The 23,022-nt window shown below is 37.1% G+C and overlaps 1 protein-coding gene across 6 annotated transcripts in view; it reads left to right on the top strand.

Moving 5' to 3' along the window:
• Window positions 1-23,022, top strand: part of TPK1 (thiamin pyrophosphokinase 1) — a 390,760-nt gene that overhangs the window by 251,316 nt on the left and 116,422 nt on the right. For all 6 annotated transcript variants that reach the window (XM_077997626.1, XM_015135162.3, XM_077997625.1 and 3 more), the window contains one exon: window positions 2,306-2,452. In XM_077997626.1, the coding sequence (XP_077853752.1) occupies window positions 2,306-2,452 (147 nt within the window). The remainder of the gene's footprint in view (window positions 1-2,305; window positions 2,453-23,022) is intronic.

Genomic DNA, 23,022 nt, shown 5'->3' with positions numbered 1-23,022 from the left:
CTAATAAATATGACGTGTTTGCTTTTTTCAAAAGCTACTCCCTGTTGGAATCATTTCCAAGTAAGAAAGTACTATTTTGTAGGAGTTAGGTGATGTTAACTCAGCCTAATAATTAGCTTCTTGCCTCTATGATTATTTATTCAGTTTTTCCTGAGTATTTATATGCTCAAGGGAATCTCAGTAAACACCTGTTGTCTACTCTGTTGCAAACACTGTGCTAGTGGCTGTGATTCATAGGCCTCCTCTAGAAGGAGAGATTCACAAGTACGTCGATGTTTATAACAAAGGATGACTGGGTGATGTTAGAAATAAATGCACAGGGGTTTGGGTTCACACAGAAAAGACACACTTGCAGTCTACAAATGGTCTATTTTAGATTGAACACTCTGTCGTCTTTCTGATATCTCTGTGAATATCAGATGTCCTACTTACAGCCAGAACTAGAGAACTGCAAAAATGATCCAAAGCCAATTCCTTTTCTGTCCCACCTGCAGCTTGCATTGATCCTCGTGTTTTTAATCAATCTTGCTAAATACTTCCTGTAGGGAAAATGAGTAGTGATGAGAGGTAATCTTGCTGCTACTTTCTTCTGAAAATTTTAATGATTGATTTACAGATATTGCTTATTCATCATGATATCCCATTGTAGAAGATGGGGATTAAATTTCAGTCTTAAAGGTTATGGGATCCCTCGAGGCTTGGCGTATAGTAATGAAAAATTGAGAACCTAAAAAGGGGATTTCAGATTCTGTATAGTGAATAAACTTTTATCAGGCCTTGCTTCTGATATGAATTTAGGATTATGTGGATAGGAATATGCCATGAGGTTTTTACTGCAGCCTTAGAACTTTCTCTATATTTCGTATACAATTTCTTATTTATGTATTTCTCTTCAGTTTAAAGCTCTAGTTTTCCTGAAGTCATAAATAATCTCTGGGCCTTTCCCAACTGGTCTATAGAGGCCTTCTTAATAAGGCCTCCAAAACATAAATAGAAATGATTTACCTAACTTGATATCACAAACAGAAGCCATCCCTTTGATAAGTCTATGTCTAATTGCTTACAAGTTAACTCTTTCCTCTGAATATTAACAGATGTCCTGGACATTGCCTGTGTATTTGGAGTAATACGTACTTCCTAGATTACATGGTCTTTCTGAGCCACAAAACCTAATTCTTTGAATTCTAAAAAGATCTCTAAGGAGAATAATAGATCCTTTAGATGTATGGTTTGTCTGGTTTCTGTTTCTTTTTTTCTTTTTCTTTTTTTTTTTTTTTTTGTGAGACATAGTCTCACTCTGTCGCCCAGGCTGGAGTGCAATGGCGCAACCTTGGCTCACCACAACCTCTGCCTCCTGGATTCAAATGATTCTCCTGCCTCAGCCTCCCCAGTAGCTGGGACTACAGGTGCGCACCACCACTTGGGCCCAGCTAATTTTTGTATTTTTAGTAGAGACGGGGTTTCATCATGTTGGCCAGGATGATCTCGATCTCTTGACCTCGTGATCCGCCTGCCTCAGTCCCCAAAGTGCTGAGATTACAGACATGAGCCACTGCACCCAGCCTGCCTGGTTTCTTTGATTTTTAACTTTTGATATTCCTGAGTACATATCAGGTGGGTATATTTCTGGGGAACACACAGATATTTTAGTACAGGCACGCAACGTATAATAATCACATCATGGAAACTGGGTTTTCCGTCCCCCGAAGCATTTACACTTTGTGTTACAAACAATCCAGTTATACTCTTAGTTACTGGTTTGACTGTCTTAAAATATTTTAAGCTCAATGTGAAGCATGTTACCTTTAGTAAAAATTCCCATTCTTCTTACATTCTGATAAGGTCACAAATAGGAAACTCGTTTCAGAACTTGGTTCTTCTCTGTAATTTACTTTTAGTGCTGTTATGGAACCCCATTTTGAAGTATACATTCCCACAGTATGGCAATTATCTATTTCTTCCTTAGGCTAATGAGTCTTTTCTTGCAATATCTTCACTTATTCATTTGTCAAACTCTTGAACATCTTGTATGTAAAGCACTTTGCAAAATCCCTGGTATAACCGTTGAACCAGAGAAACACAACATTTGGCTTCATAACCTGATACCACTTATTTCTCTGGGAATTGAATAGGTTCTATTGGTACTTGGTTAACAGGTATTATTCTAAACTCATGCCATCTTTATGGATCACACATTAAGCCTTTTTAATGTATTATTTTAAAACATAAACACCAATATTCTGTATTTTTGCTTATTTTTTATATGTGACTATATGTGACTCCCGGTTTTACCTTCCTTGCGTAGGTTGATGTGATCGTGACACTGGGAGGCCTCGCTGGGCGTTTTGACCAGATTATGGCATCTGTGAATACCTTGTTCCGAGCGACTCACATCACTCCTTTTCCAGTTATAATAATCCAAGAGGAATCACTGATCTACCTGCTCCAACCAGTAAGTCAAAAGAGAATATAATGTGAGCCCTTTCCTTCACAAAGCATCTACCACTTGAGTAGACGAGGAGAAAACATTGGCCCTGCTTGGGTCTTTGAACTGCGAGTGGAACTGATCATGTGTGCTTTCTTGTGGCCACTTTAGTTTTGCCTCAGGTCACTGACCAGCAAAAATGTGGAGGAGAATCCTGAAAGTTTAAATTTTGTTATGTCTAGAAAACAAGATAAAATGTTGCAACTCTAAATCGACTAAGAATTAAGTTGAGCACTGTTGCGTTTTGAACAGCTGAATGTGAATGACATTTGAGAAAAACCTCAATAGGGGAAACACAAGGCTTGGCAAATGCTGCTAATGTAATTCTTATGTATTTTGAGTGTTGTCATTATAATTGGATATAATTGGAAACTGGGTTTGATTTCATTAGGCACTTAGAAGACAATCTTGAGCTTTTACTATTCATAAGTTGCCTGGTGATTAGTTTCTCTGTCTCAGAATAATTTCTAATGATGTCTTTCATTTCCAATGATAAACATTAACGACATTTTCTCTCAGTGTAGTGCATAGAACAGAATTCTCACTAAACAAACACATTTTATGAGGTTTATTGGTGGATTTCAGTTTAAAAATATCATTTGGTAACTTTTTGTTTGTTTGTTTGTTTGTTTGTTTGTTTGAAGATAGTGGACAGATCTTTCCATGTTCACCTCTCATTGGAGTCTACTGCTTACAGTTTTGCTTCTACCCTACCTACCATCTGTAGTGTGGCATTACTAGAAATTGTGGTTTGGTTAATAGGTTAATAGGGTGGGTTTAGTGCATGCGTACTATTCTTTAGCCAGTTTTGCATTTTTTTTTTTCCTGGCTCTTTGTGTGTCTCAGCCATGTTGCTTTCTGGATAAAAGTAGAGGAGAAGAATTCAGATTTCAAACAATACTATCCATTTATTTAGTCAACAGTTACAGACTGCCTTCTGCGTATTTGTTGCACTGCATGGCAATGAAGGATAAAAATAAAGAGTTGCATATGATCTTTGCTCTCCAGATTAAGTGTAATGGAAGATCCATTCATACAAATGTAATCATAATGCAGTGTTGAAAGATTAGTACCAAAAAATGAAATAATAGAAAACTGGGGCATGTGTGTAGTAAGAAAAGTCTTCACAGAGGCACTCATGTTGTCTTCACTCAATTACTTCAACAAACATTTACTGAGTACCTGCTATTTGCCAGGCTCCTTTCTAGGGATAGAGCAGTTAACAATATAAACAGAAATCCTTTCATGCAACATACCTTCTACTGAGCTTACAATTCAACAGAATATTCAAGGATGACTAGATTCTTGCTGTGGAAGATGATGGGAAAGTTACTTAATTCAAGAGGAGCCAGAAAAGAAACACGGAGATGCAGGATATGTTACAGGATTTGCAGGTAATTCTGTGCAGCTAAAATATGGGGTGTGGATGGAAAAATGCCAGAAGATAAGACGAGAAAACTAATTGGGATACTGATTGTGAAGAACTTTAAATTCCACACAATGGAATGTGAACTTCCTTTTGCCATAGGTTTTGGAAAGTCATTAAAAGATTTTGGTTAGCAGTACAGGTATGCTTTTTAGATTTCTTATCAAATTATATGTTGGTTCAATACCCATAGATTCCCAACAGTTTCTGAAGTTTGAAACTTACTACTATTGTGAAACATTGAGCTTTGTTATATTGCATTGAAGTGATGGTATGACTGCTAAAGTATGCAGTCATAACTTCTCTCTGTGTAGATGCTCTGGTCAATATATTACTAGTTAAAGATGTAGTACAATACTTTTTTAAATTATAATTGGCAGATTCACTGATAGAAAAAGCTACGTCTAAAATATGACTTCTACGTTAAGGTATTTTTACTGTTTTGGGTTTCTGTATTTTCCCTATAATTGGTATAATTATGAACTTTCTGAAATACATTTGGCTTGGGATTCATTGGATTTCCTTCCATCTACAGATTGTTGGCTGTCATCATTTCTGGAAAACCCTCAACCATTATGTTTTCAAATAGTGCCCTATTCTCCTTCTCTTTTCTTCTGTACCTCCTATTACATGTATTTAAGATCCTCTACTTGTATCGTATACATCTCAGCACTTTCATATTTTCTATGTCTTAATCTCTCTGGGCTGCATTCTGAAGTTCTTCACCACCTCTGTTCTGTTCACTGTCCCGCTTCTGCTCTTCCTATCTGCCGCTAGACCCACCCTCTGCGTTTTTAATTCCTGCCACGAGTATTCTTTCTTACATGCGTGCCCTTTACTCACGTTTTCAAGGGGCTCTTTCTGAAAACATAATTATCAAACCGGTTTTATAGTCTAGAATAATTCTAATGTAAGCCAGCTGCCTTTTATGTTCACTTTTGCTTTCATATTTTGTGACCTCAGTTCCTTCTCTGTTTTATGATTTTGGGCCGGGACCTCACATTTCTGAGAACTTTAAGTAAGTGTGGGAATTGTTTGAGGCGTGAGTTAAAAGTAAATCCAGGGAGAATTTACATTTGCTTTTGCCTGGCTGCTGAGTGGACTTGTAGCCCAGTTCTGTGGGAGCACCAACTACTTAGGACATTTTGTCTGAGGCTTTTTTGGACCACATTGTCCGTGTAGATTCTGAATGTAACACTGCTGAGAAATTGATGTCTGGTTACAAATGCTCAGGGGAGACTTTTTTCATCTTCTCAGCTATGGAGTGCCAAGGTGTTTGGTTGTCCACTTTTCCTAGCAGTCCAGTGGGAGTGTTGCTTATATTCATCTTGATATTTCGGATCTCTGCTTTACGTGGTACAGCATCCTTTGAGATGTCCACCTTGGGCAGGCCTTGGGCTTTGTCTTCTGACAACCTTCCATACTTGGGGGCTTTAGAAACTGAAGCTCAGGTTCATCTGATTTGCTAAACACTCTCCAGATGAAAGTTAGCCTTGGCCTTCTTTTTATATCAAAAGGTAGTTTTTGGCTTCTGGGCAAAATTCTTTTTTCTTTTTTCTTTTCTTTTATTCTTTAGAGACACAGTCTCCCTCCGTTGCCCAGGCTGGAGTGCAGTGGCGTGATCTCAGCTCACGGCAGCCTCTGCCTCCTAGAATTCTTTTTTTAAGAAAGATACATTTGATGCGTTTTAGAAGATTCTCTTATTTATATTTATTTATTTATTTATTTTTAGTATTTTTATTGTCTTCAGTTGGCCAGAGCACTAATCTATCATATTGCCTCTATACCTCAGTTACCCCCACCCATCTATGTTGCAGTCATGATCAACTCCAGATCTGAGAGGCTTATCCAAAATTAGGTTTATTAAGTTTTGGTTTTTTTTTCTTATTAATAGAATATCTGATGTGGCTTGAGAGGGATCCCACATTGTATATCTAAGCTAACTGGAACACATTGCTGAAGCAGGGAAACTGATTGCTAGAATGTGGCACCACATTTCTTAAAGGCCAGGCCTGCCTGTGACCTGTGTCACCTTCTGCGGGAGTGAAGTTCTGCTGCCCCAGCCCAACTGCAAAGGCCGTCTAGGAACTGAGGCTTGTGGGCCCAGGAAAAGGAAACACTGACATACAAAGCAAGTCTCTCTCAAACTGCCAGCCACGGATATCTTGAAAGAAATTCTGGAATCATGACCCTACCTAACTTATAGGAATGTAACATCCAGTGTGTTAGACTTTAGTTATTAAGGCAGAATCCTCAGTTCTATAAAGTGGTAAACATGTTAAGAGTACCTGTGTAGCCAAATCCCCAAATATAATGCAATGTAGATTCTCTGTGTGATAATTTTGATTTTGTGTCATTGGAATAACTATAAAATTACCTTATCCTAATGAAGTAATTATTACATAGTGTGGTGCAAAAAGCTCATGCAAGATGACACTCTGTTCTTTAAAGTAGTGACAATGGCAGGCACAGGCTTCCACCTATGGGGTTAGCAGTTCAGCCTTTGCTCATCTTGGCCACTCTGTTCTAGGGAGTTCTTTCTCGAGACACAGCCTGACTCTCTGCTCTTCTATCATTCTTAGTAAGAAAATAGCAAGAAAATTAGTAACACAAAAGCATATGTTGAAGTGAATATGTTTGGGGATTTAAGGTATGGATGGATCTCATGTGATCCACCATACTGGTAACAAGTTTTAATTGTATACATGTGAATGGGATTAATACTAAAAATCAGTTAAAAACTCCTATAGACCGGGCGTGATGGCTCATGCCTATAATCCCAGCACTTTGGGAGGCCGACGCGGGCCCATCACCTGAAGTCGGGAGTTTAAGACCAGCCTTACCAACGTAGTGAAACCCCGTCTCTAAAAAATACAAAATTAGCCAGGCATGGTGGCGCATGCCTGTAATCCCAGCTACTCAGAAGGCTGAGGCAGGAGAATCGCTTGAACCCAGGAGGTGGAGGTTGCAGTGAGCTGAGATTGCACCACTGCATTCTAACCTGGGCAATAAGAGCAAAACTTCGTCTCAAAAAAAAAAAAAAAAAAAAAACTACTGTAAAATTTCTGCACAGAAGCATTCTACATCCTAGAAATGAGACTTGCACCGTTGGGGCTGAACTGGCTCTGTCAGGTGTTACTTCATATAACGGTGTTATTAATATATGTGATACATGCACTGAATGTGCCTATATGTTACATGGCGTGCATACATTGGGGAACGTATTCAGAATGGACATCTACAGCAGACTGTTCATTGTTTTTAGAACATACAATCACAGGAGAGGCAGGAGAAATGTTATCAATTTAAACTGAAATCATTTAAAAATATTGCGAAAGTAGACTTAAGAAAATGTCTCGTATGCTTTAGCACCAAATAAAGAATGACTTTAAAACTTGAAATTTTTGGCCTGGCGCGGTGGCTCACACCTGTAATCCCAGCACTTCGGGAGGCTGAGGCGGGCAGATAACGAGGTCAGGAAATCGAGACCATGCTGGGTAACACGTTGAAACCTCGTCTCTACTAAAAATACAAAAAATTAGCTGGGCGTGGTGGCGGGCGCCTGTAATCCCAGCTACTCAGGAGGCTGAGGCAGGAGACTGGCGTAAACCCGGGAGGCGGAGGTTGCAGTGAGCCGAGATCGCGCCACTGCACTCCAGCCTGGGTGACAGAGCGAGAATCTGTCTCAAAAAAAAAAAAAAAAAAAAAAAACTTTAAATTTTTTAATGTATTTTTTTAAATTAAAGTTAACATACAATTGTTGAGGAGGAAGATAATACTGATACTTTTACAAGAAGCATCTTATCTGAGCTTTATAACAATACTGGGAGAAAAGCAGGATAATATGGTCACACAGTGAAGTGTTTTGTCTCAGCACTTTTTCCACAACACTACATTTCCTCCTTCATGGGGTTAATGGACTAAGATGCAAATAATAAACTCTTGAAAAAGGTCACAGCCCATAGGCTGGTAATTATCCATAAACAGTGTATAACTGATGGCCGGTTGGTGTGTGTGTATGTGTATATATAAATATATATGTGTGTGTGTATATGTGTACACATATGTACCTACACACACACACACACACACATATATATATATTTTTTCCCCTATGATATTATTTTCAAGTAAGATAAATCTTGGATGCACTTTAAGGGCATACCTCATCTTGTTGCTGTATCCTTAAAGAAAAATGACTTTCTGAAGTTTCATAATAAAATTTACATCTAACAATAATCTTTCATCATTTAAGCAGACTAAATGATTTACCATTAAGCTTTGCTGAAGTATGTTAAAAGTGGTAAAAATTCAATATAAATGTTAATTATTATGAGTGTTAGATTTGAGCCTAGTGTGTTCTAGAATTTTTTTCAATTAGATGATCTGAAATTAAAGATAATAATAGGAGGAATAAATCATCTTATAGCAACTGTTTATCTGATAATATTTTTAGTCTAGTAACTTGGTAAGAGAGCTTGTGTTATATCTGCTACACTAATTTTAATTGGCTAGAATAGTCCTAGTCCCTGGAACGCTTTTCTTGATCTTTTTTTAAAAAAATCTATCCTCATATCATCTTAGACTTTCTGTGATGTTCTCTGTTTCCTTTGGAGTGTTTACATGTGAGACTCTCATGAGACTAGGTTGTGCAAATAATCATTAATAATCATTAAGATTCGTCATTTGGGACTGACCTATACGTCATAGTAGCAATTCACTTAAAGTGTATAGTTTGTTTCAGTCTAAAGTTTGTGTTCTCTTTTCAGTCCCCTCTCTGTGATGTATTTTTATTAGTTATAAATTGAGTTTTAAAACAAGGATACAGTGAGGTAGTTCCAGTTCAAAATGAATATGGGAAGACATTTGGAATTTTTTTAGCTGGTTGTTTTTTTAGCATGTAAGGTTTTTCATATTTTATTTTTGGCATATTTCACTTACTACGGGTCAATGTCATTCTGAGTGAAAACCTTGGTAGGTAGCATTTACTCTGTAGGAATGTTCAATTTGCCATTTGAAAAATAGAAAATTCAAAATCGAATCCAAAATAGTCCCTTCCTTAAAATAAACATCCCTCTTTTACTTCCAAAAATGTGTTCTTGATAAGACATCATCACCTTTTGTGAGGAGGGGATGCTACGAAATAGATGACAGACATTTCAGACACGAAACATGGCGGATGTCAGTCACGAGTTAGGCCATCTTCTTGCTGAAGAGTCAGGCGCTCAGCGCCATGTTTATCATGCTGCCTGTGCGGAGTGTGGGTGGCTCCTGGTTTCACATACATGCTATGTCATTTTCTGGTCCTGTGCGTCTCAGGAGGACAGAAACATTCGCTTCTGTACACTGAGCATAAATTATCTTCTATCTCCAAGTTTTATGGCAGTTAATACAAGTTAATAGGATTTATAACCAAGAAATGAGATGTCCAAGAGTTAATAAGGCATGGCTTTTGCATTATCCTAAACCTTGCTCGGTGATTCCCGCTCAGGATTCCAGTATCTGATACAGGAGAAGGTGGCACAGAGCAGACTTCTGTCAGTTTTTGTCTCACTTGAGCAAACTTGCAAATCTGTTGTAAATATTTCTTCCTCATCATTTTAGTCATGCTTTACTGCTGCTTTTTTTTTTCTCTTTCACCAGATCAATTATTTACTATATAATGTCCTTACATTATTTACATTATACATTTGTAATGCTGGTAATGAATATGATAAAATATGCTGAGGGTTTGATAGAAAGAAGCTGAATATTCATGATATAAATTTGCTATGCCTGATGGTTTCTGCTGAGAACTGGGCGTCTGGGTCGGTCTACCCTTGTGTGCACATGTCCAGCACAACCTCATCAGTGATAACATCAGAGAAGTGATTCTCAGCATGATTTCGAGTAGGCGACAGGGAGTTCTCAATTCTACACAAGGCTGAAATCTTCTCACACTATTTATTACCCGTTTTAATTCCCTTCTTTGGAATAATAATTATTATTTTATTCTTCCTCTGTATCTTTCATGTAATTTTTATTGTTGCTTGGCCTTTTAGAATTCCTAGTATAAACTACATAGTATCACGGAACTATTGAATATATATTATTAAATATCATAAACTATTAAATAATGTAAATAGTGTCAAGCTTTAGAGATCTTTTTCTAGATGAGCAATTGCAGAGACATTCATGTGATCTGCCCAAGGTTATCTGCAGTGTTGCTTTGGTAGGTAATTGATAGTGAAACTGAAAAAGATCTGATGCAATAATGGTCTGAAAAAGGACCACTAGGCATTTCATACCAGAAATGGCCTGTTACATTGACCTTCCCAACCTCCCTCCATCTTCCAAAAGGCACATTGTGAATACCTGTTCCTACCTGGCCTACACCCACCTCAGCTCGTTGCCCTGGGAAAGTTTTGCCACTCAGGGTTCAACGCCTGGCCAAAATACTCTTTACCTTCAAATTGTGTCCTTGCCTAGCTCTCTCTTTTCTTTGGCTCATTTGCTCTGCCATGCCAGCGCAGCAGATTCTTCTACACGTGGAATACACACAGATATGTCTTTGCTAAGCGTCGTCGTCTTTTCCCTCTTCAAGCGTTGCCTGGCTTTCTAGGAAACAATTTTCAATACTCATTCTCTCCTTCTTTTCTTTCCCCTTTCCTTTGTGTTCTTTTTTTCCTCCTCCTCTACATGGCATTTAAAAAAATAACATAAAAACCTATCCTGTTGTAGTATGTGTTAATCTCATACATGTAAACAGGAAAACCTTGTATTTTAGTATGAAATAAGACAATAAAATTCCAGAGCTATACAATTCTCGTTTTTTAAGTGCCCTAGTGTTCCCTTTAAATCTCCATAGAAACATTTCCTCTGTGGTCTTATCCATGTTTAATTACTTCGAACACAAACATTCAATAAATACCTGTGATGCGATAGACACGGTGGTAGGCACTCAGAGTGCAGAAATAAGAGGCACTGCCTTTATTCTGCTGCTCACCGTTTAGTACAAGAGACAGAATAAATATTAAAATTCAGAAATACATGTGAGGAAACACTGGGAGCTAGGGGGATGGCAGGAATAAAGCATCTTACCCAGACAGGACACAGGGCCGGTGGTCCCCAACCCTAATACCTGCCACTCACCCACGCAGCATGCAGGCTCTTTGACCTTAAAGAAGCCTTTCACTGAGAAAGATTTATAGGAAGATGTCCATCAGCAAAAACTTAAGGTGATCCCTCAGTGATTCCAAAGCAGTATAGGAGGAAATACCAAATTCAATCTTCTTGGAAAAAGTTAGAAAACGTATGTGAACATTGACCTTTCCTTTCAACCATGAGTGAGGGAGAATCAGTTTTGGAGACTTGAATAGTTTCTAAGAGATGATATCAAGACTCCATATGTGATATGGAGATGATATCTGAACTCAAGACTGCTAAGAAGTCAGGCAAAGAAAGGAATAATGACATTTAATGTGGAAAGAATATAAAGCAACAAGAGAACTTGGCACGTTTGGGGAACAGCAAACTGCTGGATCACGGGGAGCTGTTGGAGGTGCAGCTGGAGGGAAGCAGGCTCTAGAGCATGAGGGTTTGCTTGAATCCCCAGGAAGATGGTCTCTATATTGAGAATAAAGGTCAGGTTTTAAGGGTTTTTTAATCAAACGAATGACTTTGATTGACATTTTAGAAAGTTTAATTTGGCGGGAGTATAGATTGTTTATGGAAGAAGTAGAGGCCAACCAATTCTCTTGGAAATCCAAGGAACAAATGGGGAGTAAACTTAAGTAAACATGAGAGTGAAGGAAAGATGATGGAGTTTGTTGGGATGTGTGCTCAGAAGTCTTCATTGGAGAAATGCAGTGGGAGGAGTCGGTGTAATATCTGCATTCTGCATTAGGGAACTGGGTGCTATCCTTTTTTGAGATAGAGCAAATGGGAAGAGCAGATCAAAATGGGAAGGTCAGCAGTTGACTCTGGGATATAAAGAGAAAGATCTGTCTTTGGAACCAAATGGAATTTCCTAAAAGGATATATGATCTAGCCTGGAGGTATACCTTGAAAATTGTCAATATGTGAAAAAGCAAAAGAGTGGTGAGCTTGGATGTCAAGAATAAATAGGATACAATGGATTTGGCAGCCAGGAAGAAATTTGATAAGGTAGAAAGCCAGGAAGAAATTTTGATAAGTTTTTATGGCACAATATGGGTAGAAACTATATTACTATGAGTTGAGTATTAAATGGGAAGTATTAAATGGGAAGTTGAAATACATTTGTTTTCTTTTGTATTACTGTTTACCCTTTTTTGTTGTTCCCTTATAGAAGTCGATTTTTTGTGCTAAACTGGGAAATAATAATGGCTTATAAAACTGTTTCGGTGAGACCATTTTTCCAAGTTAAAAACAAAACCATAGCACCTGTATTTGGGATTTTGCCTTTATACCTTGTGCAGCATGACTGAGAGTGCAGCTGCCATGCTGCATGTCTGTAGAATGCTGCAGATATTTATGGACACTAATTATACCAGCATACACTGGAGAAGTACTTTTCACCCTACTTTTAACCAATATTTTCTTCCAAAAAAAAAATAATAATAATCTCCTGGCCCAACCCCCAGCTCCACATCTCTTATAAACCCTTTGCCACCTCTTCTACTTGAACATCTGTGGTATGGGGCTAAGGCATGGTGGACCTCTGTGTCAAACCTTTTAGACTCCTTTTCTGGTCTAGGGAAAACTGGTCCACACTTTCCACAACTACTCTTTTCCACAACTACTCTTTCCACAACTACGCTTTTTTGAATTCACTGTACACTTTCAAAAATATTTTTAAGTCATTCTTGTCTTTTAAAACCCTACTCAAAATTTTTGTCTCCTATGCAGCATTTCCAAATAAACCCTCTAAACTTCCTTCGTCTGGATCATTTTTATCATCTTTTGTCTTCATTTATTCAGGCTGCTATAACAAAATACCTTAAACTTGGTTTTATAAACAATAGAAATTCCTCTCTCATAGTTACGGAGATTGGGAAGTCCAAGATCAAGACGCCAGCAGATTCAGCGTCTGGTGAGGGCTCCTTTGCTGGTTGGCTCTTTCTTGCTGTGTTCTCCCATGGTGGAGGGGGCAATGGAGCTCTCTAGGGCCTCTTTTATAAAGGCACTAATCCCATTCATGAGGGCTCTGCCCTCATTACTTAATGGTCTGCCTAAGGCTCTACCTCTTAATACTATCACATTGGTGATTAGGTTTCGACAGATGAATTGGGAGGCAAGTGGGTGAGGAACATTAGGAACAACCAAAACCAACATTTTTTTATATGTTTATATGGAACATTTTATATGTTTATATGGAACATATAAAAACCAACATTTTTAAATGTTTTTTTTTTCTCCTGTGGGCCTCAAATACTCTAAACCTAAAACGAAATTCATTGAGTTATAACTTTTCTTTTTTCTGAACTTTAAAAAACATATAATTGAATATTTTGGTAAAAGATGAAATAACAATTATCACAGTTTAATGCTAGCCAAGTCTAAATAGGAGGTTTTAGATAATCTAAATGCGTTATTCCATTACCAGAAGTGTCCAGTATTGCCTCCTCTTATAAAATGTGGGCTGCCTGGACATCCCTGGTTAAGAGTCAGGCTATAACTTGCTCCACTTATTTCCCGTTTGACATTGCTTTTTTCCTTGTATTTTGGGTGCTCACTTGGGGTAGTGATTGTTACTTTTGGTGGCTGGTAGCATGTTACTGCTGAGTAAATACATGCAGATGGTGGTGGTGGTGGTGGTGGTGGTGGTGGTGGTGGTGGTGGTGGTGGTGCTGGTGGGCTTTAAAGCAACCTGGATATGATGATGTTTCAAGGGGAAAGGAGTGAAACACTACCCTGATACCTGCCCCTCACCCACACAGCATAGAGGTTACTTGATCTTAAAGAAGTCATTCACCAAGAAAGATTTATAGAAAGATGTTCATCAGCAAAAACCTATTGTGACCCTCAGTGATTTCAAAGCAGTGAGGGAGGAAATATCAAATTGAATCTTCATGGAAATTGTTTAAAAACTTACTTGTACATTGGCCTTTCATTTTCAACCATGAGTGACAGAGAATGGGTTTTGGAGACGATGCAATCCCTAAGAGTGCTGTGTGCAGGTACAACAATAGAAAAGATGGCATCAGCATTTGTCTGAGCTCTGTCACCACAATTTATCATAATCCAATTCTAGCTAAAGTAATGGAATATTGGATGCAGGGTGTCATCTTTTCCTTTATCCCCCCTCCCACAGTCCTCTGTGGCAAGGACACTGGTACCCTGTGTCATGTATACTTAGTTCAATTGAGCATTGCTGCAGCATCTTCCTTTGATTGAAAACAAAAGGTTGCCAATGCAGTTATCAACGAACTGTGAAGTGATTTGAGTGTTACCAGCAGGGAAATGAAATGAGCTTCTGGGAAGAAGATTGGCATAAGTGAAAGTTTCTATATAAAGAACTCCATACAACTCCAGCTGGGTTGTTCTACTTCTCGGCCAATTAAGGTTTTCTTCCTCTAAATTTGGGAGCATTTTGGTCTTACTTGTTCTGAAAGTGATCAAAACTAAAAGTGAAGAAAAGTGGAAAATTTTACAAAGAAAGTTAAGCTAAGACAGGTGGGGCTGGAGGGTATTTATTCAGACCATACATTCACTCTAGATATTTTGAAGCTCTTTCAAGGAATCGTGTAAGAGGTCTCCCTCCCCCACAATACATACATACACATAGAACACATGTAATATATAAGTACACACAAACACCACACAGTTTTACCAAGAAAAAGGAAAGGATTCTAGATCTCATGTCTATTGAGGATTTTTTTTTGAAAACTAGTATGTGTGTCTTTTAAAAGCTCTAATGAGTTATTCATAACTTTATTATCTGAATTATGATATCTGACTTAGATATATACAGAATAGTATAACTGAAATTTTTTTAAAAAAAGTTTCAGAGTCTGAAAGCAGGTTAGCAGGATATAACCTAAGGTGATAGACACACACACACAGAAACTTACTTTGAATAAACATAGACGAGGAGAGGTATTCCTAATTTCATATTGTTTTCTGAAGCAGACTGAGAAACTGCTTATAAAATATTAAGTAGATTTGATAGTCTAAATGTTGAAGATATACTGAATATTAATATACTAAATCTCTTGACCAGTGTGCATGATTTATAAAATATCCTCTGTATCCAAAAGGATGGAAAATTAGAAAAATAATAACATTTTTACTTATATACTTAACACTTTTATACACTTAACACTTTTACAATTTATGAACTACCTTCATCATCATCTTATTTGATTCTCCCAGCAACCCTTTTAAGTAAGCAGCTAGGTACATTTTTCCTACTTCTGAGATGAAGAAACCAAGCATAGAACAACATGGTGAATCCATGGTAAATCCATCAACAATCTAGGAATTTTCTGAACACTACTTCTACACCTTTTCTTTATAAGAATCCATAGTTACTCTCTAAATTTTATTGGATATATATGGAAGGCTCCAAAAGGATTAAGAAAAAAAATAATCAGTTTTACGTATCTTCTATGCACTGTGAGGTTCACCCAGGAGTAAGCATTTGTATTTGTCTGTTCTCAGACTGCTAACAAAGACATACCCAAGACTGGGTAATTTATAAAGAAAAAGAGGTTTAATGGACACACAGTTCCACATGACTGGGGAGGCCTCACAATCATGGCAGGAGGTGAAAGAGGAGCAAAAGCACATCTTACATGGTGGCAGGCAAGAGAGAGTGTGCAGGGGAACTGCCCTTTATAAAATCAGCAGATCTCGTAAGACTTAATCGGTATTACGAGAACAGCATGGGAAAAACCTGCCCCCATGATTAATTTACCTCCCACTGGGTCCCTCTCACAATACGTGGGAATTATGGAAGCTGAAATTCAAGATGAGATTTGAATGGTGACATATCCATAACAGCATTGACATGACATGATCTATATGGCTTTTTTCTCCCCAATCAATTTTTTAATTATGAAAATTATACATACAGTTTTTTTTGTTTGTTTTGTTTTTTTTTTGTTTTATTTTTTTTGAGATGGAGTCTTACTCTCTCGCCAGGCTGGAGTGCAGTGCCATGATCTTGACTCACTGCAACCTCCACCTCCCAGATTCAAGTGATTATTCTGCCTCAGCTTCCTGAGTAGCTGGGACTACAGGCACGTGCCACCATGCCCAGCCAATTTTTGTATTTTTAGTAGAGATGGGGTTTCACTATGTTGGCCAGAATGGTCTCTTATCTCTTGACCTCGTGATCCGCTTGTCTTGGCCTCCTAAAGTGCTGGGATTACAGGCGTGAGCCACCGCACCTGGCCACATACAGAGGATTTTTAAAAATAGTACAATGAACAATATATTTCAACCATTTTTAATTTTTAACATTTTATCACATATATTCCATTTAGTATCTCTATATAGAAGTGTTTTCTTTTGAGCCACCAAAATATGTTACAGATATCATATCATATTATTCTAAATACTTCAGTATGGGGAATAATATTTAGAAACCAAATCTGAGCAATAAGTGTGTTTATTTCTAGTGTGGTGGTATTGCTTTTAGACTTCCAGTGAACAGAGCTAAGAAAAATTGTGTGTGTGTATGTGTATGTGTATACATATATATCTATAAATCATGAGTTGATATTTTGAATTCAGTTTTACTATGAATTTTAAAATTTTTTGTTTTATGTTTATATTTCTTTAAAAAATTCTGGTTTGAAATAGCATACTTGCTTTATACTATAATGTATAGTAATTAGTTTCAAAATTAGAATACTCACATTTATACAAACAGTAAAACTGAGTGAAATTAAAGACTTTGGAAGTGTTTCTGTAGTTAAGTTATATCTCAGAGTACCGTCTCTAAAGTTTGTCACCTGAAATGCAAAGTTTTGTTCTTTCTGTGGCTATGATATCAATTTATTAAAATATTAGATTCATTTGTTGTAGTTTATTTGAAATTATAAGGCTTTATTTTTCAATTTTGCAGTTATTATTTAAAGTAATTACATAATTCAGAAGAAGACAGTCTTAGGAGATGTCTTGTTTTCATTCCTTTCCTCACTACCACCATCCTCTTTCAGAATCTTTGAAATTCTTGCACAAAGTATTTTAAAAGTATGTGTATTTCCTTTTCCTGTTCTTTTTAATAAAAGAAATCTAGGCCGGGCGCGGTGGCTCACGCCTGCATTCCCAGCACTTTGGGAGGCTGAGGCGGGCGGATCACAAGATCAGGAGATCGAGACCATCCTGACTAACACGGTGAAACCCCATCTCTACTAAAAATACAAAAAATTAGCCGGGCGTGGTGGCGCCTGTAGTCCCAGCTGCTCGGGAGGCTGAGGCAGGAGAATGGCGTGAATCCGGGAGGCGGAGCTTACAGTGAGCTGAGATCTGGCCACTGCACTCCAGCCTGGGCGACAGAGCGAGACTCCGTCTCAAAAAAAAAAAAAAAAGAAATCTAGTATACTATAAGCATTTGTCTCTTTTTTTCCCACTTACGTTATTTTGGAGCCTACTCTATATGCAGTAATTAGAGATCATCCTTGTTCCTCTGCTATGACTGCTTAGTACTCTATTGTGTGGATTTACTTAAATGGACCATGATTTATGCAGGTGTAGCTTTTGGAAATAACATACTGAAAACTCATACGATGTAGTGCATGCTTTGAGTTAATGGGCATGTATGTTTTGAAAATGTTCTTCAAGTGATTCTTTGTAGATTCCTATTAAGAACAATTTTGTTCTCAAAGCAACCTTATGAGGTAGAGGTGATAGGACTCGATTTTAAAGATGAACAAACTGGTTCTTAAAAAAGGCAAAGGGACTTGTCAAGGGTTATTTTCTCAGTTAGTGATAAAGCCAGATTTCAAAACCTTGTTAGACTGAGCCTTTAACTCTCTCCACTCCACCATTCTGTCTCCAAAAAGATGATTAATGAGCGTAGTGTGATGCCATTCCGTGTAGAGAAATGAATCATAATTTTAAAGGTAAATTTTAAAAAGTAAATGAATTATGCAAATATAACCTATAAAGACCATAAAATCCTTCTATAACAGATAAGTAGGCTTCCCTGCCAGTTTTCTTTTCTTTCTTTCTTTTTTTTTTTTTTTTCTTCTGAGACAGCGTCTTGCTCTTTTGCCCAGGCAGGAGTGCCGTGTCATGTAATCATAGCTCACTGCAACCTTGAACTCCTGGGCTCAAGCAGTCCTCCTACCTCAGTCTCCCGATTAGCTGGGATGATAGGCATGTACCATCATACCCGGCTAATTTTTTAAAAAAATTGTTTTTTACAGGTAGGGCCTTGCTAGTTTGTTCAGGCTGGTCTTGAACTCCTGGCCTCAAGCAGTCCTCCCATCTTGACTTCTCAAAGCACTGGGATTACAAGTGTGAGTCACTGCACCCAGTTACCTGCCACCTTCTATTGCATGTAGATAAATTTCTAAATAGAAATAAATAGATGTAATCAGTTTTCTTATCAAGAAGGAAGAATGTTCTGTTTTAGCTGAGATAGTGTTGATGAGGAACTGGATTGCTTCCTTTGTGGAAAAAGGCATGATGACAGAGGAGCCCCAAAATTGATTCATTGTGGAGACATTGGCCTTTCCAATTGTCTTATGACAGTAAGCCAATTTTATTCCTAGTAGGAGTCCTCAAGGTAAAAGGCACAGAGTAGAGAACATTGGTCTCATTTTATCAGGCAAGTTTAACGTACACAAATGTCGCTCAAGGGACAGTGGAGAAGGATTGATTTTCTCCTGAGTGATGCTAGCCTATTAAGAAGTGGGCACTCTTCGAAATGTTGATAATAGTAATTGAAAGCTATGAAAGGATCTTAACATTTTTTTCTGAGCATATTTCATACGATATAGTATTTCCAGGAGCAGAGAAAGCCAGGTAAAAATAAAAGGCATTGAACAATTTTTAAAATGTATTCGTTCGATCAAAATATTATTAAAGACTTATTTGTATCAGGCACTTTGCTGGATTGAAGATGGATAATTTACTCTCAAAGAGCTAACTGTCTCTTCACTAAATAGAACAATGCTATAGAATGAGGTTTAAAAAAAAAAAAAAACAGTATTACAAGTATGTGCAGAATATTATGGGAGCCCAGAGAAGCAGCACCAACCATGCCACAGACTGGTGTAGGCAGGATTCCTGGAGAAGGGCGTTCCTGAGCCTGCCTCAAAATAGGCAGAAGAATCAGAGTTACCAAGAGGGAAGGGATCAGGAGACCCCCTAGAGGGGACAAGATAAGCAAAATGTGTGCAGTTAAGACACTGCACAGTTTATTTGGGAGATGTCGAAATCTGTTGTTTCTCGGAGAGGAAAGAAGGGGATGGTGGTAGATAAGGCTAAAAAGGTGGGCAGAGAAGCAATTAGATACCAGCTCCCGTGCCAGGGAAAAGTTTGGATTTTATCTTTTAAAGAGATTCTTAACTTTTCTGGGTCATAAGCTGATTTGAGAATCTGATAAAAACTGTCAACCTTCTCTCCCTAAAAATGTACCTTTATAAATGTACTTAAAATTTTAAATATTATTTGAAGAGTTTATAGAAGCCCTAAGCCTGTCTATCCACGGACTTCCACTTGGGAACCAGCTATTTCAGACAAATTCTTACGTACCTCATTGTCATATCAGTTAGCATGGAGAGGGTTTAGTGATATTCATAGATGGGAGGTTCACATTTAGTTATCAATAACAATTATCAAACATGGGGAGCAGCCAGGCTCTTCATTAATAATGAAAATAGTGAACATGGCTAATGCTGACCGAGTCTCACCACGTGTCCAGCACCATGCTGTGATTATGGGTATTAACTTGCTTGTTTTTGTTTTCTGTTAACTTGTATAACAAGCTCACCACAATTCTGTAAAGTAGCTATTCTTATTTTTCCAGTTTCTCAGGTGAAAAAACATAAGCAGAAGGTATTATTTACAGCTAGCAAGGGGCAGAGATGGCATGCACCTGCATTCTGGTCACACAGGCATTGTTTCGTGTTCTTAATTGCTACATTATCCTCTCCCTGAGAAAAACAAATTCTAACGACAAGAGCCTAGACCAATTGGCCATAGATACAACTCAGTATGCAGATGTTATGTTGTGTTCATTGAACTTACATATTAGATGTAGATTGCTGCTCTTGAAAGCACTAGTTCATTGTGGCTACATTCATGACAGAACTTTGAATAGGTTAAATGTGGCTTTAAGATTATTAGCAGCAACACTTAATGCTGCATGTCATCCAGGTTGTCATAAGGAATTTTATTTCTAAAGCTAAATAGTGTATAGTTTTTAAAAAATTATTCTTAACATACGCTTCATTTAAAACAATTTATGAACCCAATTCGAACTAGAACTTAGCATAAAATGTTGATGTGCAACCTTAATAAATCGATGCTCAACATTTCATTCTATGTTCCTTTTATCTACAATGCTTTTTACTTGAAAATGTGCATTTGTACCCCAAAAAAGAAGCTACATGAACATCTCAATAGATGTAGAAAAAGCATTTGACAAAATTCAACATCCGTTCACGTTAACAAAGGCCCCCTTAGCTTGTTTCAAGGGTTCTCTGGATATATCTCATAGAACATTTTACTGTTCCCTTTGTGAATGGTGCTATTTCTCCATTTTACGTTTAGATTCTAAGAAACAGCTCAAGGTGACTCTCATATGTAAATTGAATATGGAAATAGATTTTTTGATGCAAATTTATAATATGTTCATGGGATTAAGTTATCAAGCATTGCATATTATATTTTCAAGACCATCTTCCTTGAGAAGAAAATGTTTATAGACCTGTAGGTGTGTATTCTTTTTTACATGGTAAAAAAATACTTCAGAATTATTGTTAATAAAAAATAATACTTTAATTGATGAGGTTGTTTTCAATAGAAATAAGACACTTTCATACAATTCTTGTCAGGTCTTTGATGTTAGAATAGTCTGACAACTGGACTTGAAAACAACAGAAAAAAATATTTCAGCCAAACATTAATATTAATATACTTTATTTTTTTAAGGTTCACAAAGATAATTAATTTTAGATTCCTCCCACACTGTGTTTCTTTTTTACAGGATTTACTTTCTGTTTTCATACAAAAAAGTTATTATACACAATTGTGTATCTATCTGTAATTTGACTTTTTATAAATTGTAACCAATTCATCATCACATGTATGTACATTTGGTTGTAAATAATCCTAAAATCCTAATTAGGATATAATATTATTAACACATATTTACAATTTATATCCTAAACTATATTTATAGTTTTATTATTTAGGAAGAAAGTATATTATCTTAGCTATTTTAGGTTTATAGAGGTAACATTTTCTCCGAAAGGGGATGTGACCATCCTAGAAAAGCTAAAATAAAGAAACCATTCCTTTTAGGTACACAGAAAGAAAAAGACAAAAATGTCTTGTATATCTTTGCTGAGGACTCATAAAAATGACTGGTGGTGCTTTCAGGCATCATTCATCAGGTTTACATTTTAGAGAAAAAAAAAATCTCATTATCCACCCCATACTCATTTAAGTTTTAAGTGCTCAGAAGCCTTGTCATAACCTAGAGTCAAGCTCTGAAATGGTAAGTCTTGACACATCTCAATTTCAGCAGCTCATCTTGGCAGTGCTAGAACTCTGAGTACTCATAGGTACAGGAGCTTTATATTCTCTTTTGCCCTAATTCTTTCACATTTTTTATACATCACTCCTAACTTTATAATGTTGTTAGCTTTTACGCCTTCGTTTATTTTAAAACTGGATTAGTCTAAAAGTTTCCTGTTGAGTAAGAAGTACCAAATGAACTATTGAGCACGATGCATATGCATTAACACATTTAATCGTGGAGGGCAAGTGAAGAGTACTGTATTTTCTTCAAATGGGTCGGGAGAACTAGATTTCTATGAGGTCATTAAGCATTCTATTTACCTTAATTTTGTGCTCTCATGGCACTGGCCTTTGCCATACCATCCAGACTTCTTATGCATCAGAAACTGTAGAAGTTTAGGCTAGGGGAGAAGGTACTGAGAACCTATAAGTTTTTGTTTGTTAGTATCTGAAAAGTGACGAGTTAAAATGTACTACTTATCTTTAAAAGCGTATATATATATAAAATACATATCATTCTTTTACTTGCAAAAGGACTTTATTTATGATAACATTTAGATACTAACTTTCCTCATTTGAGGTCGTAGTAGCAGTCTTTCCCTTCGGAATGCATTTTTTTTTATAACTTGCTTAAATTGAATGAGGTCATTTATTAATACTCAAAGCTAATAAGGCATCATCCTTTAATTTTCAGAAGACAAATATAAGTAGAAACTAATGGGGGGAAATCTGCCTGGCTTTTAAAACTTTCCTTTTATACTTTCTAATGTCAGATTGTTTTTCTTTTTTTTTTTTTTTTGTTTTGTTTGTTTGTTTGTTTGTTTTAATTTATTTATTATTATTATACTTTAAGTTGTAGGGTACATGTGCATAACGTGCAGGTTTGTTACATATGTATACTTGTGCCATGTTGGTGTGCTGCACCCATCAACTCGTCATTTACATCAGGTATAACTCCCAATGCAATCCCTCCCCCCTCCCCCCTCCCCATGATAGGCCCCGGTGTGTGATGTTCCCCTTCCTGAGTCCAAGTGATCTCATTGTTCAGTTCCCACCTATGAGTGAGAACATGCGATGTTTGGTTTTAACAAAAAGAAAGTTGGATAAGACAACCCCTTCAGAATGAATCCTAATTTATCTCTATTGGATGCATGTGCAAACCTAACTCCTGTTCCACCAGTATCCAAAGTTTATAAAAAATTGAACAGCTAATTTTTAAGTAGTATTTAAAATTCATTGAGAATGTAAAATGACCACAAAATTATGTTTTTCCAATAACTTCTTATATCCACTGTGATGTCCAACTTAGAGTCAGAAGGTATGGGTTCACATTTTAATTGCTACTTGGACAGTATGCCCAAACCGTGAATTGTGAATTTATGGCATTTATGGAGATGCTAGGATGTAAAAGCACTCAAATTCTGGTGCTTTTAAGACAAACAGCAAT

This window comes from Macaca mulatta, chromosome 3 (assembly GCF_049350105.2).
Source record: "Macaca mulatta isolate MMU2019108-1 chromosome 3, T2T-MMU8v2.0, whole genome shotgun sequence".
NCBI classification, from domain to species: Eukaryota; Metazoa; Chordata; class Mammalia; order Primates; family Cercopithecidae; genus Macaca; species Macaca mulatta.
This window is presented reverse-complemented; position numbering and strand designations above follow the sequence as displayed.